The 17941-nt window shown below is 45.3% G+C and overlaps 1 protein-coding gene across 3 annotated transcripts in view; it reads left to right on the top strand.

Annotated features, from left to right (window-relative positions):
* Positions 1-17804, top strand: part of GSN (gelsolin) — a 49849-nt gene extending 32045 nt beyond the window's left edge. For all 3 annotated transcript variants that reach the window (XM_087704755.1, XM_087704754.1, XM_087704756.1), the window contains exons 2-17: positions 573-774; positions 1551-1705; positions 2503-2664; positions 4246-4395; positions 5762-5851; positions 6774-6906; positions 7019-7107; positions 7762-7977; positions 9289-9422; positions 10354-10444; positions 12575-12745; positions 13594-13768; positions 14932-15056; positions 16485-16562; positions 17332-17392; positions 17491-17804. In XM_087704755.1, coding sequence (XP_087560881.1) covers positions 582-774; positions 1551-1705; positions 2503-2664; positions 4246-4395; positions 5762-5851; positions 6774-6906; positions 7019-7107; positions 7762-7977; positions 9289-9422; positions 10354-10444; positions 12575-12745; positions 13594-13768; positions 14932-15056; positions 16485-16562; positions 17332-17392; positions 17491-17660 — 2193 coding nt within the window. In that variant the 5' untranslated portion in view covers positions 573-581 and the 3' untranslated portion in view covers positions 17661-17804. The remainder of the gene's footprint in view (positions 1-572; positions 775-1550; positions 1706-2502; positions 2665-4245; positions 4396-5761; positions 5852-6773; positions 6907-7018; positions 7108-7761; positions 7978-9288; positions 9423-10353; positions 10445-12574; positions 12746-13593; positions 13769-14931; positions 15057-16484; positions 16563-17331; positions 17393-17490) is intronic.
* Positions 17805-17941: the final 137 nt, after the last annotated feature.

Genomic DNA, 17941 nt, shown 5'->3' with positions numbered 1-17941 from the left:
AAGTGCCCAGTAAGCTGGTGGTAAATCAGCACTCCTGTTGATGGTCAAAAGTGCCATTTTCCAGGTTTCAATAGTTTCCCTGGCTGTTTTTGTCCCTACTTAGCTGACAATTTAGTTAGCTGCAAACATGAATGCATCTTGGAGATTGGGAAGTTCCCTGGGGATTGACTACAGCAGAGTCTGAAAGCTTGGAAGAACAAACCTCCGTACCGGTGACCGATTCAGATTGGATCCTGCAATATTACTCTCTCTCTCTCACTCTCACTCTCACTCTCAGCTGAATAAAATTCTGCCCTGGCAACAGGAAGGGCATCTGGCCAGTAAATGTTCAGCTCCATTCAGTTGCCTAGACTCCACCCCTCAAGGAATTATAGGATCAATAAAGCTAAGATGATATGTATATTTTGCCTTCATTCGCAAGGTCAAATTCATTGCCTTTTGTACTGTATTTTAAGGACAGGCTCTCTGGAAATAAGACGGCACCTTCTGCTTTGGAAGCGGCAGAAGAAAGTGAGTGAGTCAGATATGCCAATTAACTTAAAAATTTTCTACCCCCTTGTCTTTTCTCTCAGCCGGTGAGCATGGTGGAACACGCCGAGTTCCTGAATGCTGGCAAGCAGCCGGGCCTTCAGATCTGGAGGATTGAGAAGTTTGACTTGGTCCCGGTGCCGAGAAACCTCTACGGTGATTTTTTCATGGGGGATGCTTATGTGATCCTCAACACAATCCGGCAACGCAACGGGAATCTGCAGTACGACCTTCACTTTTGGCTGGGTAAGGAGCACTCTGTGAGGATCGAGGCGATCCTAATTGGCTGTTTTATGTGTTTGGTGTGTTTTTATTTTCGTAATCTAAGGGACGTGGTGGCTCAGTGGCTAAGATGCTGAGCTTGTCGATCAGAAAGGTCAACTGTTCGAATCCCTAGCACCGCATAATGGAGTGAGCTCCCGTGACTTATCCCAGCTTCTGCCAACCTAGCAGTTGGAAAGCACGTAAAAAATGCACCTTTGGTGGGAAGGGAACAGCGTTCTATGCGCCTTCGGCATTTAGTCATGCCGGCCATATGACCACAAAGACATCTTTGGACACATGTCATTCTTGGTTTGGGGCCTGACACAACATATGGTGACTGAGAAATTCTGGGAGTTGAAGACCGCTCACAGTGGCTGATGAAGGCTGGGAGTTTGTCCACACATGGTGGCTGAAGGATTCTGAAGTCCACAGACAATATGAGGGAGTTGAAGTCCACACACAATATTATGGAATTTAGTAAGATCTCCAGGAGGGAAATAGTGCATAAGAGGCAGCTCAGCTCAGATATATGTGTGAGAGAGAGTGTGAGGACCTCCCCTTCCTAATAATTCCCAGAGTGTACTATAGGTGCAGATAGTTGAGTCTTCAGTCTGGCAAGATTCTGTCTGTAGGTATGAAACAATATAAATAACTCAACTTGGAAGAATTGTCACCTATTTTTCTTGATTTTGGGCCAACTAGCTGAGCCCTCCTGCAGGTTTCCAACTCTCTGGCTTCTTTCCTTCTCTGCTTCCCAGGGAACGAGTGCAGCCAAGACGAGAGCGGATCGGCCGCCATTTTCACAGTACAACTGGATGACTACCTTGGGGGAAGGGCCATCCAACACCGGGAAGTGCAAGGACACGAATCATCCACTTTCCTAGGATACTTCAAATCGGGACTGAAGTACAAAGTAGGTGCCTGCTAGAGGTATTGTTTGACGGTACTCAGAACCCTGTTAGCAAAGAGCCCTGATCCATGGGGAACCAATAACGCAGTTCCCGTTGGTCTTAGATGGTGTTATGGCCGCTAGCAGAGCTGGCAGCAGATTCGGACAATGAGGAGGTTGGGGAGGAAGATGGGCCAGTCCTGGAGTCTGGAGAAGGTCGGATGAGGGCTCTGTGTCGGAGGCAGAGAGGGGGCCAAATCTGTATGACAGTTGTCAGCTGCCTTCAAAGTCAGACATCAGTGAGGCAGACGAACAGCTGGACCATGTTCCCAGCGTGCGCATGAACAGAGTTGCCAGACAAAGGGAACAGCTAAAGAACAGGAGTCGACTTGGGAGGAAGGCCACAGATGGACAGTGAATGGCCCCTCCCAGAGGAAATAAAAGAGGAGCGACAGGGGAGTGGAGTTTGCAGGAGGCAATTAGTTTCTGTAATTGGTTCATGACTCTCGGAGACTCCTTGCCAAGTTCTGCAGAGATGGGCCTGGCAGCTCTCCAAGCCAGATAAGGTCTGTGACTGTAAATCCTCCCTCGAAAGACTTTGCTGGATGTGAATGAGCAGAATTCACAGCAAATTAATAAAAGGGTTTTTTGTCAGGAGAAGGAGTTTACTTCATGCTCTTGGGACGCCTCCGTCAGTACAGATGGAAATCTCAACTCATCCAGATGTTTCCGATAAGCCAAATCCTTCCTGTAGATCTGACTTAAGATGCGCTGATGGTTCATTTTTGGTGGAAGGTCCATTTGTTTCTCTTCTATTCTAGGCTGGTGGCGTGGCCTCGGGCTTCCGACATGTGGTGCCCAATGAAGTGACAGTCCAGAGACTCTTCCAGGTCAAAGGCAGGAGAACCGTGCGGGCGACGGAGGTGCCCGTCAGCTGGGACAGTTTCAACAGGGGCGACTGCTTTATTCTGGATCTAGGCAGTGTAAGTACTCCATAGAGTCATACGCAACAGGATTTTGGCACATGGGGGCTAAAAATGATATGACGTCGTTTTGGTGATGTGGTCTTTCACCGGCTGCAGAAGCCATATGATAAAACATATTTTGGGGAAGTCACAGAAAGAAAAACTCACAATCTGAAGAAAAGAAGAATTAGAGGAGACGTGATAGCAGTGTCCCAATATCTCAGGGGCTGCCCCAAAGAAGAGGGAGTCAAGCTATTCTCCAAAGCACCTGAGGGCAGGACAAGAAGCAACGGGTGGAAACTAATCAAGGAGAGAAGCAACCTAGAACTACGGAGAAATTTCCTGACAGTTAGAACAGTTAAGCATTGGAACAACTTGCCTCCAGTGTTTTGAACTTGTCTTAAAACACTGGAAGCTTTTAAGAAGAAGTTGGAGAAGCATTTGTCTGAAGTAGTGTAGAGTTTCTGCCTAAGCAGGGGTTGGACTAGAAAATCTCCAAGGTCCCTTCCAACTTTGTTGTTCTATTCCTATTCCTATTCTTATTCTATTCCATTCCATTCCATACTCTATTCTATTCCTTTTCTATATTCTGTTCCGTTCCATTCCATTCTGCCCTATGCCTATGCCTATTCTATTCTATTCTATTCTATTCTACTCTACTCTATTCCATTCCATTCCATACTCTACTCTATTCCTTTTCTATATTCCGTTCTGTTCCATTCCATTCTACCCTATCCTTATCCCTATGCCTATCCCATTCTATTCTATCCCATTCCATTCCATACTCTATTCCTTTTCTATATTCTGTTCCATTCCATTCTACCCTATGCCTATGCCTATTCTATTCTATTCTATTCTATTCTACTCTACTCTACTCTACTCTACTCTATTCCATTCCATTCCATACTCTACTCTATTCCTTTTCTATATTCCGTTCTGTTCCATTCCATTCTACCCTATCCTTATCCCTATGCCTATCCCATTCTATTCTATCCCATTCCATACTCTATTCCTTTTCTATATTCTGTTCCATTCCATTCTACCCTATGCCTATGCCTATTCTATTCCATTCCATTCCATTCCATTCAATTCCATACTCTACTCTATTCCTTTTCTATATTCTGTTCCATTCCATTCTACCCTATGCCTATGCCTATTCTATTCTATTCTATTCCATTCCATTCCATTCAATTCAATTCCATACTCTACTCTATTCCTTTTCTATATTCTGTTCCATTCCATTCTATCCTCTCCCTATGCCTATCCCTATCCCTATCCCTATTTTATTCTATTTCTATTTCTTTTCTATATTCTGTTCTATCCTATCTTTTATTAGGAGCACAATGAATATACAACACTTTCATTAATAAATGACAGTTGACTATCTCTGTAGGTAATCCATTATTCGGGTCTTTGACCTAAAGGTGAGTGGAGAGCTACCTCAAAGAATCTGAGCCAGCTTGTTTTTACATGAGAAATCCAATTTGCAGTGCTTGTATGTGTACACAGACACACACAGACACACAAACAAATATATATTTTGCACTGGCCTTGTAATCTTGCCCATTGACCCCCTCTTGTTTGCTCCATCCCCTGTAGAACATTCACCAGTGGTGCGGCTCTGACGCCAACCGTTTTGAGAGGCTGAAAGCCACCCAAGTGGCCAAGGGCATCCGGGACAACGAGAGAAGTGGACGGGCCAGAGTCTTCGTTGAGGATGATGGGGCCGAACGCGACGAGATGATCCAGGTCTTTTATTTATCGTAGACGTGAGCCCCTTCCGAGCCTTTCGCCAGAACTCGTTCCTCATCATCATCTTGAGTGGACAGAGATTTCCCCCGTGGCTTCCCCCCCCCTCCCGCTCTTCCTTTCAACCACTGATGATTTAATCTCCTCTCCGTATATTTTGTTTGGTCCCTTTTTCCTTTTCTTTTCCTCTTTAAAACTGCCGTCAATCACTGTCACCACTGGGTATGGCTTTGCCCATTGCACAGTGGCAGATAGGACAGCGCTCCAGAGAGTCAACGCCATTGCCCAGAGGATCATGGGTTGCCCTCTCTGCTCCTTGGAAGAGCTTTATAGCATCCTTAAGAAAGTTCAAAACATTCTTAATAGCAATAGCAGTTAGACTTATGTACTGCTTCATAGGGCTTTCAGCCCTCTCTAAGCGGTTTACAGAGTCAGCATATCGCCCCCAACAACAATCTGGGTCCTCATTTCACCCACCTCGGAAGGATGGAAGGCTGGGTCAACCCTGAGCCGGTGAGATTTGAACCGCTGAACTGCAGATAACAGTCAGCTGAAGTGGCCTGCAGTACTGCACCCTAACCACTGCGCCACCTCGGTCCAACTCATTCTGGGCACCTTTTTTTTTTTTGAACTATTACCATCTGGCAGACGGTACAGGACAATAAAAACAAGGAGAGATAGACTGAAAAACAGCTTCTATCCCAGTAACCATATAGAATTCTACGGTATTGTGCAATATTAATGCAATATCAGGTTTTCAATTGTATAGCAGGTGAAGGGTGTGTCTTTGTGTTTTTACTTTTATAGTTATAATGTACACTGAAGATGGCATTTAATTTTGTTGCAGTGACAATAAACTAAACTGAACTGAATTAAACCTAAACCTAAACCTAAACCTAAACCTTAACCTTAACCTAAACCTAAACCTTAACCTTAACCTTAACCTTAACCTTAACCTAAACCTAAACCTTAACCTTAACCTTAACCTAAACCTAAACCTTAACCTTAACCTAAACTTAAACCTAAACCTAAACCAAAGTCAATTAAGGTGAAATAAAGTCAAATAAAGTCAAATAAAGTAAACCTAAACCTAAATCTAAACCTAAACCTAAACCTCTAGTCAAGTCAAGTCAATTAAGGTCAAATAAAGCCAATTAAGGTCAAATAAAGTCAAATAAAGTAAGCCTTAACCTAAAACTAAAACTAAAACTAAACATTGAGTTGCTGGTGAGATCCCCAAAACAACTGTAACGGATCGTGGTTTTTCCACGCACAACTTGTTTGCTCTTTGGGAAACATCTGGGGAAGTTTATGGAGACAACCAGCTGCAATGACTCGGAAGGACTGACATATGTGTGTTTTTCAGGTGTTGGGAACCAAACCTACTCTGCCAGCAGGTACGACCGATGATACCCAAGCTGACGCCACCAACAGAAGGCTGGCTAAACTCTACAAGGTATAACCAAAAGGGAATGATGAACTATGACATGGGGGGGGGCTTCAGGAGGTGGGCTGTGAAAGTCCACCAACATCCTATGGGGCGTTTTGAGGCCAGAGGTTTGGCCTATTTGGTTTGGCTGAGGGCCATCTTTGGATCTCGGGTAGAATGCCGAGGGCTGCAGGCCAAAAATTGAAATGCGCCAGAGCAAACACAAAAATTACCTTTGGGCCACTAAATTAAACTCCTCTATTTAAAAACAGGTGATGAAACTCCTCCCTACCAATTGTACTATCTTTGCTTGCTGTTGCGAGTAACATTGTAATCGCTGCAGGAGGACATATTCAGGAGTGGAGAGAGAAAGTGCCTCTCATTGACTGTATTTTTTTGGAGTATAAGATACACTCCCCCCCCCCAAGAAAAAGGGTGAAATTTTGGGTGCGTCTTATACACTGAATGTAGCCCGGCAGCCCCCACCCTTTGGCCTCTGCCTCCCAGCAATTTGCCTCCTTGCAGCAAGCAGCAAACAGCCTGTTTCAGTTTCAGCACAGCCTGATTAGCACAAGCAGCTGATTGTCTGTTGGATCAGCCTCCCGATCATCAGCTGTTTCAGGCTGCAGGGATTGCCATTGCCTTTTGCCCCTGCCAAGTGCCCCATTTTCGGCCTCCACATCCCATTTTTTGGCCTCTGCGCATCCGTTTTCGGCCTATTCTGAAATGGGTGGAAAATAGGGCACGCAGAGGCCAAAAATGGGGCAGAAAATAGGGCACGCGGAGGATCCTGTAAAGCAGTACTAAGCACTAGTGCTACTGCTACTCCAAAGTGAACTTCATTCAGCTTCATTTTTGGATAAGGGACAACAAGATTTAGAACAGAGAGGTGTCAACTTTTGCTTTCCAAGTGGGTAAAAAAGCATCTGGGCTTGTGTTTTTGCTACAGGTCTCCAACGGAGCAGGAAACATGGCTGTTTCCTTGGTGGCTGATGAAAATCCCTTCTCCCAAGCCGCCCTGGTTTCCGACGATTGCTTCATTCTGGACCACGGCACAAATGGCAAAATTTTTGTCTGGAAAGGTACGTACACCCGGAGGGATAAAACTTCCCATTTGGCAGCAAGGTTTTTGTGATATAAGTACACACCTGGATAAATAATACTTATCCCTCTTTCGTCCCGTGTTAATAACAGGGAGAAATGCCAACTCTGAAGAAAGGAAAGCCGCTCTTAAAACTGCTTCTGAATTCATCAGCAAGATGAATTATCCAAGACATACCCAGGTAAGTGATGGAAGGAAACAAATCTCTAGCTCACCTGCCATTAGAAAGGGAAGTTTAGGATCTATGGAAAATAGATCTCAACCATGGAGGCTCCATGGGAGACTTTGGCCAGTAGTTGCACCCCAACAATCGGGGTCCTCATTTTACCCCCCTTGGAAAGATGGATGGCTGAATCAACCTTGAGCCAGTCAGGATTGAAATTCTGGCAGTGGGCAGAGTTAGCCTGCAATACTACACTCTAACCACTGCACCACCATAGAAGGAAGGAAGGAAGGAAGGAAGGAAGGAAGGAAGGAGGGAGGGAGGGAGGGAAGGAAGGAAGGAAGGGTAAAGGAAAAGAAAGGAAAGGAGGGAGGGAGGGGAAAAAGAAGGATGGAGGGAGAGAAAGAATGGAGGGAAAGAAGCAATAGCACTTAGACTTATATACTGCTTCACAATGCTTGACAACCCTCTCTAAGTAGCTTACAGTCAGCATCTTGCCTCCCAACAATTCGGGTCCTCATTTTACCAACCTCAGAAGGATGGAAGGCTGTCGACCTTCAGCCGGTTAGGATCAAACTGCTGGCAGCCCGCAATCAGCAGAAATAGCCTGCAGTACTGCCTTCTAACCACCGCGCCACCACCACTCACACTTAGGGTTTTCTTCCCTTTCAGATCCAAGTCCTCCCAGAGGGTGGGGAGACGCCTCTGTTCAAGCAATTCTTCAAGAACTGGCGCGACAGAGACCAGACGGAGGGGCTGGGAGTGGCTTATGTCTCTGGCAACGTGGCCAAAATTGAGCAAATACCTTTCGATGCAGCCACACTGCACACCTCGCCAACCATGGCAGCACAACACGGCATGGAAGACGATGGCACCGGAGAAAAACAGGTAAGGAAGCCTTGGGAGGCTGGTGGAGCAGAATGGCTACCCTCTTGGCTAAGGACGGTGGTGGGATTCAAATAATTTAACAACCGGTTCTCTGCCCTAACAGAGGGTGGGCATGGCCAGGTGGTCATGTGACTAGGTGGGCATGGCCAACTTGACGTCAATCATCACACCCAGCCCTGCCTCCCGGAGCCACTAGCCTCAAAGCCCTCAACATGGTACAATTTCCCCCTCTATTTATTTACTACTACTGAACATCCAAAATGGCCTGAAAATGGCCCAAAAAGCATCTGAAATATAGGCAGGGGCAGGGCCAGCCAGTGATGAGATTAGCCAGTTGACCAAATGGGGCAGAATTTTAACAAATGGTTCACCTGAATCTCATTGGCTAAAGAGTTGGGTATATTAGTGAACAGCTTGGATCGCAAGACCCAGAAGTGAAAACAGAAGAGAAGGAGGAAGAATCATAAAAGCAGAAGATTTAATCGTCCAGTTGAGTGGATGTATGCCATGATCTGCACATATCCAGGTTTGCGAGCTATAGAGATTCTCCACCATCCAGGTCAGGGCTGTCAAACTCAAGGCGCCTAGATCTGGCCTGCAGAGCCACCCTGGAAACAGCAAAGGACCTGCCCGTGGTGCCTCTGCCAGTGAAAATGGAGCTCGGGAGGGCCATGAACGACTCTCCCATGCACCGTTTCAGGCTGCGATGACCTCCTGCAGCCCTCTGCCTGCAAAAATGGAGCTCACGAACAGCCTCCCCTGGCTCTGTTTCCGTTGGCAGAAGGCTGCAGGAGGCTGTTGTTTCCAAAAATGGAGCCTCGAGTGACTGTCTCTCTCTGTCTCTGTCTCTATCTGTCTTTCTATCTCTGTCTCTGTTTGTCTCTGTCTATCTATCTGTCTGTCTGTCTTTCTCTCTCTCTCTCTGTCTATATCTCTCAGATGAATGCACCTCGTGGGGTTGCTGTGAAAATGGTGGGGGGAAACAGGATAGATCATTAGATCTGCTGCCTTCGGTTCCTGCCCGAAAAGCAGGCTAGAAAACAAACAGAGCTATTTGAGCTAGCTGAAGAATGAAAAACAAACCCAATTCTGGCCTAGCTGTTCGAAGCTCAAATGAGAAATCTGGGAGGGGAAGGCACAAGGTTTCTTTCTCGTTTAACTCCGTACGTTCTGGTTTGTTGACGGCTTTTGCTTCCCTCCAATGAAACGTCTAGAGGATATTTCGTTCAATGGCTTCCCCATTTTCTGTTCTTCTCCAACTGACCTAACCGGTTCCTCTTCCTTCTTCCTCCTTTTTTTTTTTTTTTGCAGATTTGGAGAATAGAAGGTTCTGCTAAAGTTCCCGTAGACCCTGCAACCTACGGCCAGTTCTACGGCGGAGACAGTTACATCATCCTGTACAATTACAGGCACGGGAACAAGCAAGGAAAGATCATTTACACTTGGTAAGAGGAGCTTCTCCTTTTGAAGTTTGGCCGAGGGAGGCTAACAAAGGTTCTGAGCTCATCTTGACAAATTTTGTTGTTTTGTTTCTGGGAATCATAATTAGCAATAGCAATAGCAGTTAGACTTATATACGGCTTCATAGGGCTTTCAGCCCTCTCTAAGCGGTTTACAGAGTCAGCATATCGCCCCCAACAACAATCCGGGTCCTCATTTTACCCACCTCGGAAGGATGGAAGGCTGAGTCAACCTTGAGCTGGTGAGATTTGAACAGCCGAACTGCAGTCAGCTGAAGTAGCCTGCAGTGCTGCACTCTAACCACTGCGCCACCTCAGCTCGGATAATTGATCCTGGACTTGTTCTTACCTCGGCTTCCCAAAAGCATGAAGCCCACTCCTCGTCCCGATAAAAAACCTCTTTCATTTAGTTTAAAGGGAATTCCTCTCCAGCAAAGTCTTTCATGAGATTTCCCAACTACAGGCCATTATCAGGTTTGGAGAGCTGCCAGGCTGATATCTTCAAAACGCCATGCTGTAGCAGCAATTACTCGGCAAGAAGTCAGGAACAGATCTTCCGACCCGAATGAATTGAACTAATTGTCTTCTGCAAACTCCACTTCCCTTTCACTCCTCTTTATTCCCTACAAGAGGGGAATCCTAACTGATCCTGGACTCTTTCCCGGTTTCTGTTCCTTTCTCTTTTAAAACGAGAATGCTGCAAATGAAAGAGTAAAGCTGGTTTGCTTTTTATTTGCAAGAATGCTTCTGCAGCAATCCTTCTTTGGCACCATTGTGTCAAGCTGTTTGAATTTGGCTCGTGTAAATATCTCCCTAAGATGTTTTGGCAGTTGTAACTTCAAAAAGCTGTCTATCTGAAAAGTAGGTTTGTATTTACCCATTTGCAAATTTCTCTTCTGCTTCTTCTCCTTCCCAGGCAGGGTGCAGATTCCACCCAAGATGAGATTGCCACCTCGGCTTTTCTTACCGTGCAGCTGGATGAACAGCTGGGAGGGATTGCAGTGCAGGTAACAACAACGAGAGCTCACCTTCTCAAGGTGGGAAGCTTAGAAGGATGGAGTTGGACATGACCACAAGGTGTTTCTGAACCAAAGTGGGGGGAGAATAAGTAAGACCATCCATGAGAGGGAACCAAATCAGAGGCCCAAGCAGAAATAGCAATAGCAATAGCAGTTAGACTTATATACCGCTTCATAGGGCTTTCAGCCCTCTCTAAGCAGTTTACACAGTCAGCATATCGCCCCCACAGTCTGGGTCCTCATTTCACCCACCTCGGAAGGATGGGAGGCTGAGTCAACCTTGAGCCGATGAGATTTGAACCGCCGAACTACAGATAACAGTCAGCTGAAGTGGCCTGCAGTACTGCACCCTAACCACTGCGCCACCTCGGCTCGGGAAAAAGGGACAAGATGCAGAATGGATAAATTGATAAGGGCAATTTATAAATATTTACTAGACTACAAAATGGAGGAAGAACAAGTCAAGGAGACAATGGCCATATGGGCTAAAAACTTTGATTTGAACAATTGGCAAAAACTCTGGGAAAGGAATCGGAAATTGACAATAGCCACGTTATACAAAGAGAATATTTACAAAATGTTCTACAGGTGGCATCTCCCGCCAGCAAGATTGGCTAAAATGTTTAGCAACACATCCCCAAAATGTTGGAAATATAAGCAATCACTGGGCACATATTACCACATGTGGTGGACATGTAAAAAAAAATCAAGGTTACAAATTCAGATGTGGCTAGAAAAAAATGGTTGGACAATGGATAGAATTTAAGCCAGAATTATTTCTATTAGGTATTATAACAGAAGGCTATAGCACAGGATTGATATACCTAATACTTCACATCCTGACAGCAGTGAGAATAGTGTATGCACAGCAATGGAAAAGTGAAAAAATCCCTTCAGAAAAGGAGATAAGTCTGTGTATGTCTGGCAGTGACGTGCGGTGAGCTTTATGGCTGGTGAGGCAGCAATTTTTTTAGACTTGTGGACTTCAACTCCCAGAATTCCACAGCCAGGCATGCTCAGTTCCGATTTAAAGTGACAGCATTTTTCCCCCTTGCAAAATAAGTTTTCCCATTCTTTTTCTTCTCCCTCACCCTCCTTCCTCCCTCTCTCCCTCCCTCCCCCCTCTCTCAAACAGACACACGCACACAGAGAAGTTGGATCCCTCTCTCACTCACTCACTCGCTCACTCACTCACTCTCAAACAAACACAAACAAAGAAGTTAGATTGGATATATTTTCCAATAGCTTGAAAGCAGCTCCTCTGCCGTACCCCCACTTCCCCTGCTGCCTTCCGATCCGAGCCTTTGATTGCAGGTGAAGCCACGTTGCCTTTTCAAACTTGTAATCAGTGAAGTTGGGCTTATATACTTTTATCCAGGTGTGTGTGTGTGCGTGTGTGTTTGAGTGTCTGTTTGAAAAGGCAACGTGGTTCTGCATGCAATCAAACTTTTTGAATTCCTCCCCCCTGCCCACACACGCACCTTTTCCAGCTGTTTCAGAGATGATTTCAACTCTGCTTTTGCCTGCCCTCATGAAAAGTAAAAAAAATGTAAAAAAAGAAAGGCCAGAGCTCTGAGTCAGACTGAGTTAGTTGCTCCCAGAGAACTCTAAAAAACCTCTAAAAATGCCCTCTACAGGAGGCGAGAGAACACCTCCTTTGCCTCCTTTGCATAAGGAATTTTTTGCCTTTTAACCCTTGCTTAACTCTGCTCAAGTGATCATAAAGCTAGAGTAAAGGAGGCCCGTAGTTCTCTCGCCTCCCACTGCAGTTAAGCACTAAGCAGAGTCATCCACTGTGACTCTGTCAGCAACTACCTTAGCCTTTTTCCTTTTAATTATTCTTTTCCTCATGACACTGTTGAGGCCCCGCCTCCCCCGCCTCCCCTGACTGCACGTCCCTGATGTCTGGTTTGGAACTACCATGAGAGAAAACCCTACTCCCTTCTAGCACTGATGATGTTACCTAGTTGGGTCATGAAACGTCTGCAAGAAAACAGTCAAGCTCAGAGAACACCAAGAAGCCGTCTGATCCTGCTGTAACTCCCAGATTTCCACCATTTTCATGACATCCTACTTCCCAAACATTTCTTATCTGTTCTTTTTTTCATTCCTTGATAGAAACGAGTGGTCCAGGGCAAGGAGCCTCCTCATCTCATGAGCCTGTTTGGTGGGAAACCGCTGATCATATTCCAAGGTGGCACCTCCAGAGAAGGTGGTCAGACCAGTCCGGCACCAACACGCCTCTTCCAAGTCCGTTCCAGCACATCTGGGGCGACCCGGGCTGTTGAGGTACATGACTGATGAAATATGGAATTTGAGGACAAAAAAATTGAGCCAAAATGGTACTCAACTTGCTTGGGAGTCTTGGTAGAAGTTAATACCAGACCTGTCATTATTTAAACCTCTACATAGAAATGGTCCTTGGCTCCTTTTGTTGAGAAAGGTATAGTTTATTAGAGAACATGTATGTTGCAGAACTGCAAAACCGGATCTGAGAATCGCATGCCAAAATCCCTTAGTTCCACTTATAGAATAGCAGTTAGACTTATATACCGCTTCATAGGGCTTTCAGCCCTCTCTAAGCAGTTTACAGAGTCAGCATATCGCCCCCACAGTCCGGGTCCTCATTTCACCCACCTCGGAAGGATGGAAGGCTGAGTCAACCTTGAGCCGGTGAGATTAGAACCGCTGAACTGCAGATAACAGTCAGCTGAAGTGGCCTGCAATACTGCACCCTAACCACTGCGCCACCTCGGCTCTTGGCGCAGTGGTTAGGGTGGTTAGAAATGGTCCTTGGCTCCTTTTGTTGAGAAAGGTATTGTTTATTAGAGAACATGTATGTTGCAGAATTGCAAAACCGGATCTGAGAATCGCACGCCAAAATCCTTAAGTTCCACTTTTCCCTCCCTTAACTATGTCTCACTGCCCAACCCCATATCAGCAATCAGGTTCAGGCAGAATGTTCCCATAACAGTCAGTTCAAGTGTACTTTGGTATGTAGTCCCCTCCTCCTTCCAAATGGGTGACCTTGAGGCAGCCTCTCGAGCAGATACAACACTTACTTTTGTTTCCCCAAACATTCCTCCCGCGAAGCCCAAGATGACAGCTGACACGATGTCATTTTCATATTTTTACAGATCAGCCCGGCTGCTAAAGAACTGAATTCCAATGACGCCTTTCTCTTGAAAACCCCAACTACTTCTTATATCTGGGTGGGCCAGGGTGCCAGCAACACCGAAAAATCAGGAGCCCAGGAGCTGTTGAAGATTTTGGGAGGGCAGGCAACTCAGGTTGCTGAAGGCCGAGAGCCAGGTTTGAAATGCATGTCTGAAATTAAAAGGCAGGTTCACACCTCGTGCTGAACGGAAGGTGGTTTCTTCCGTTGTGGTGCACCATAATGTGTGAATCCACTTACAGCGGGCTTGGGAGGAAAGACAAACCAGGCCCGTGGGGCGCATTCAACAAACTACAGCTTAAAAAATGATGTTGGGAAAAGGACATTGTTTTTATGCTGTGCTGCGTTGAGTTGGATCCATTGGCTCTTAGTGAACCAATTTTCCGAAAGGACACTTTAAAAACTAGCCTGTTTCCTATTGCGTGATATTTTCATTGCCTACAAATCTCCAATTCAGCCTGTAGCACTGATGGTGTTACCTAGTTTGGGTAATGAAACTTCTGCACACACCCCCAAAACCGAGTTCTGAGAGCACCAAGGACCCCTCAGTTCAACACAGGTTGCATAACGCTTCTCTTTTGCCCCCAAGTCTACTTTTCTCTTGAGCTGTCCTCAACACCGTGAGAGCAGCAGAGATGGACAGCGAGGAGGTTGGGGAGGAACATGGGCCAGTCCTGGAGTCTGGGGACGGCTCGGACAAGGGCTCTCTGTCGGAGGCAGAGAGGGGGCCAGGGCCATCTGGGAGTTATGTGCTGCCTCCGGAGCCTCCAGAGTCGGACAGCAGCGTGGCAGAGGAACAGGCTCCCCCTGTTCCCAGTGTGCGCATGCGCAGAGCTGCCAGAAGGCAAGAACAGTTAAAACAGAAGGGGCAACTCAGAAGTAGGGTTTGGAGGTGATTGGCCCCTCCCATAGGACATAAAGGAGGAGCAAAGGCACATGAGCCTTTTCAGGAAGCAACTTGGTTCATGCTGGTCGGTTGACCTTCTGAAGCTCGTTTGGACTCTTTGCTCCCTGTGGCCTTGCCAAACTAATTGCCAATTAAGTCTTGGGCAGCGTTTTCAAAGAAGATAAAGGTGGGTGCTTATCAGCCTCATCCCAAAGGACTTTGGCAGCCTGCTGTAGGATTATTTACTGCTTTTGGGAACTCATTACGGGCTGTGAATGAACATAATTCACAGCCTTTGAAATAAAAAAGAGGGTTTTTGGACTTAATCGTGTGCTTTTGAACTGTATCAGGAAGTCTAGGTCAGAACAAGTATTGGCCAAGAATCTTCATTCAAGCTCCAGGTTTATTTTGCAGAAAGTTTCTGGGAAGCTCTTGGCGGACAAGCTGCCTACCGCACGTCCCCACGCCTGAAGGATAAGAAGATGGACGCCCACCCTCCTCGCCTCTTTGCCTGCTCCAACAAGAGTGGACGTTTCACGGTGAGTACCTGAAGCTAACTTGGCTGGCCAGTTAACCCACGTTCTATAATCGCCGTACCACAAATGGATCCCTTTCCAACTAGAGAACTACTCGCCACCTTGCCCAGCAACTGCAGAGCAACGGGCATCACCAGTGGAAGTGTGTTGAGGTCGTAGGAATGGGCAAAGCTTCTTGAGAGGCATTTTTTTCCAAACCGTGATAGCAAAATGGTTGAATTTTGATGCAATGGGGCCTCCCGGGGGAGGACGAACCGTGAAAACTGGACTGTCTATCTCACAGAAGCTTCTTCCTGACATTTTCCTCCTTGAGACAACCCAAAACCACACCAAACAATTTGGCTATATTAGTGATCCTAGATGAGGTGCACAAGTGATCCCTACTGCATTAAAATTCCCCTTTTTATGAGCCTGTAACTCCTTAATTCAGGATACAGTTGGGGCACCTGGAGGGAGCTGAGCATTTGCTGGCCAGATTCCCTTCCTGATGCCTACGTGGAGTTCACAGCAGATATTTTTTTCTTTACCTCCTAGGAGAGGAATATCTGCTGCTACCTAACCTAGGGTTGAGCTCTCAACCTTCTGAATGGGAGGCAAGCGTCTTCACCACTAGGCCACCATCCTGGTCTTATCCCTACTGCACTACACCACTTAAATTCAATTAGGAAGGAGTTGTGGGGTTGAAACATCTGGCCACTCCATTGAAGTAGATAGTTGGGATTCTTCATTGAATAGCAGAGCCACTCATGGCCACAAAGATGATGTTGCCCCCAATTCAGAAAAATTTAGGGAGGACAGAACAATGGAGAAGACTACCTAATGATCCTAGTCTTCATAGTTGGGTACTAGCTCCAAAATTTAAGAAAAAAATGGTCTTTAAATACTGGTGGCAACTATCTCAGAAGCATCAGATCGTTAAATAAAGTCTACATGTTGAACAGGATGGGGATTTAACATCCAGTGTCCCCTGGAGTGAGGTAGACAATAGATTTAAAATAATCAATAAAGCATAAATTGCCAATTAATATTATCGAATGCTTTCTCAACATCTAAATTTTTTTTAGTGCTAATTGTTTTTCATTATGTATTTCATAATGTGTCCAAAATTCTTCTAACATTATTTCTAATTTGCCTCTTGGGTAGAAACTCATTTTGATCAGAGTGTATAAACTCAATGGGACCTCTTTTTAATATTTCAGCTATTATTGATGCAAAAGTTTTGACGTCTACGTTTAATATCAAAATTGCCCTGTAGTTTTTTTAAATTTATGCTGTATCTGCATCTTCTTTTGGGATCAAAGCGATGTAGGCCTCTATCCATGCGTCCGGTATTTTGGCTTATAATAGGACTTCATTAAACACCTTTAACATTGACAAGAATTTAAAACAATCTTGTTGTTTAAAATACATTTTCTATTTCAAACTTCTTAGATTGAAGAAGTACCTGGGGAGTTGACTCAAGATGACTTGGCAACAGATGATGTCATGCTTTTAGATACCTGGGATCAGGTAAGTACACCCCACTCATTAATAAATGGAATTTTCTCTGCTCTGTATCATAAAATCATCTGTAGCAAAAATATTATTAAAGAGACAAGTTTTCTTGTCTTTCTTAAGGTGCTGTTAGCCCTCGGAAAATATATCTAATCTCTTTTCTAGATCTGTAAAATGTCAAAACAGAAATCAGAGAAAAACGAATACCGTTTGCATGAAACATTTTCTTTTCTAAAATTAAAATCTCAATTAAACAACAGCAAATCAACATCTATTTCTATTTTTAAGTATACAATTGATTGGTTGTTTTAAAAAATATATGGGGCGCGGTGGCTCAAAAATTTTGGCATGCTGAACCGGCAGTAATGCCGGAAACAACCCACCCCTGAATATTTGGGGCTCTTGAGTGGCACGGTGGAGCTTTCACCTCACAATCAAGAGGCTGTAAGTTCGATCCAGATATTTCTCTCTCTGGGCACGATGAGAACAGTATCTGCTGAATATAACTCCGCAATGGTGACAGGAAGGGCATCTGGCCATTAAAAACCTCTGCTAGCTCCATTCAGTTGCCCAGACTCCACCCCGCAAGGGATTAGGGGGTCATTAAAAGATTATATTTGGGGCTCTCCAAGGTCCTGAAAGTGATACCCATCTCTCTTTTGCTGAACCCTTCCCATCACCCCTTGATGGGCAGAATAAGAGGGAGATGATTCATGAAGAATTGAACATCCCTGGTGGCCATAGCAGGTGTAATAAGGAAGTTAATTTGGCTTTTTCTTCAAAGGTCTTTGTCTGGGTTGGAAAAGATGCCCAAGAAGAGGAGAAGACAGAAGCCCAAACATCGGGTTAGTCGCTCACACCTTAATCCTTACCTCGTCCAACTCTTTGTTGGCAGGTCAACATCTCAAATATTGACACTGATTATGTCTATCCTCTTTTATAGCACGGAGATACATTGAGACCGACCCGGCCAATCGCGATCGACGGACACCTATCACCCTCATCCGACAAGGATTCGAACCGCCGACCTTCACCGGCTGGTTCCTGGGCTGGGAGGACGATTATTGGAACGTGGATCCTTTAGAGAGGGCGTTGGCAGAGCTGGCTGTGTGAAGACAGAAATCTCTCCTTTTTTTAATCAGTTAGAAGGAGAAACGTGGGTGGCCTTCGAAGGCCTCCTTCCATCTCCTAAAGGCACTTTTTTTCTTTTAAAATAAAAATTAAAAAAATTAGCTCAAGAAGCTAATCAGTAGCTGAGACCTGTCCACGAACTGTATCGTTTTGACCTCCTTGTTGCTGCTTTGGAGAAAATGGCCTTTAATAAAGCTTGATTCTATAATAGGCTTCACCGCTTCTGGTGCACATTGGAAAAGAACTATTCTTTGTATGTTTTA

The sequence above is a fragment of the Thamnophis sirtalis genome, unplaced genomic scaffold (genome assembly GCF_051295495.1).
Source record: "Thamnophis sirtalis isolate CommonGarterSnake01/CBP01778 unplaced genomic scaffold, rThaSir2_p1.2 scaffold_2, whole genome shotgun sequence".
Taxonomy (NCBI): Eukaryota; Metazoa; Chordata; class Lepidosauria; order Squamata; family Natricidae; genus Thamnophis; species Thamnophis sirtalis.
Note: the sequence above shows the minus strand (reverse complement) of the source record. Positions and strands in the feature narration are given on the sequence as shown.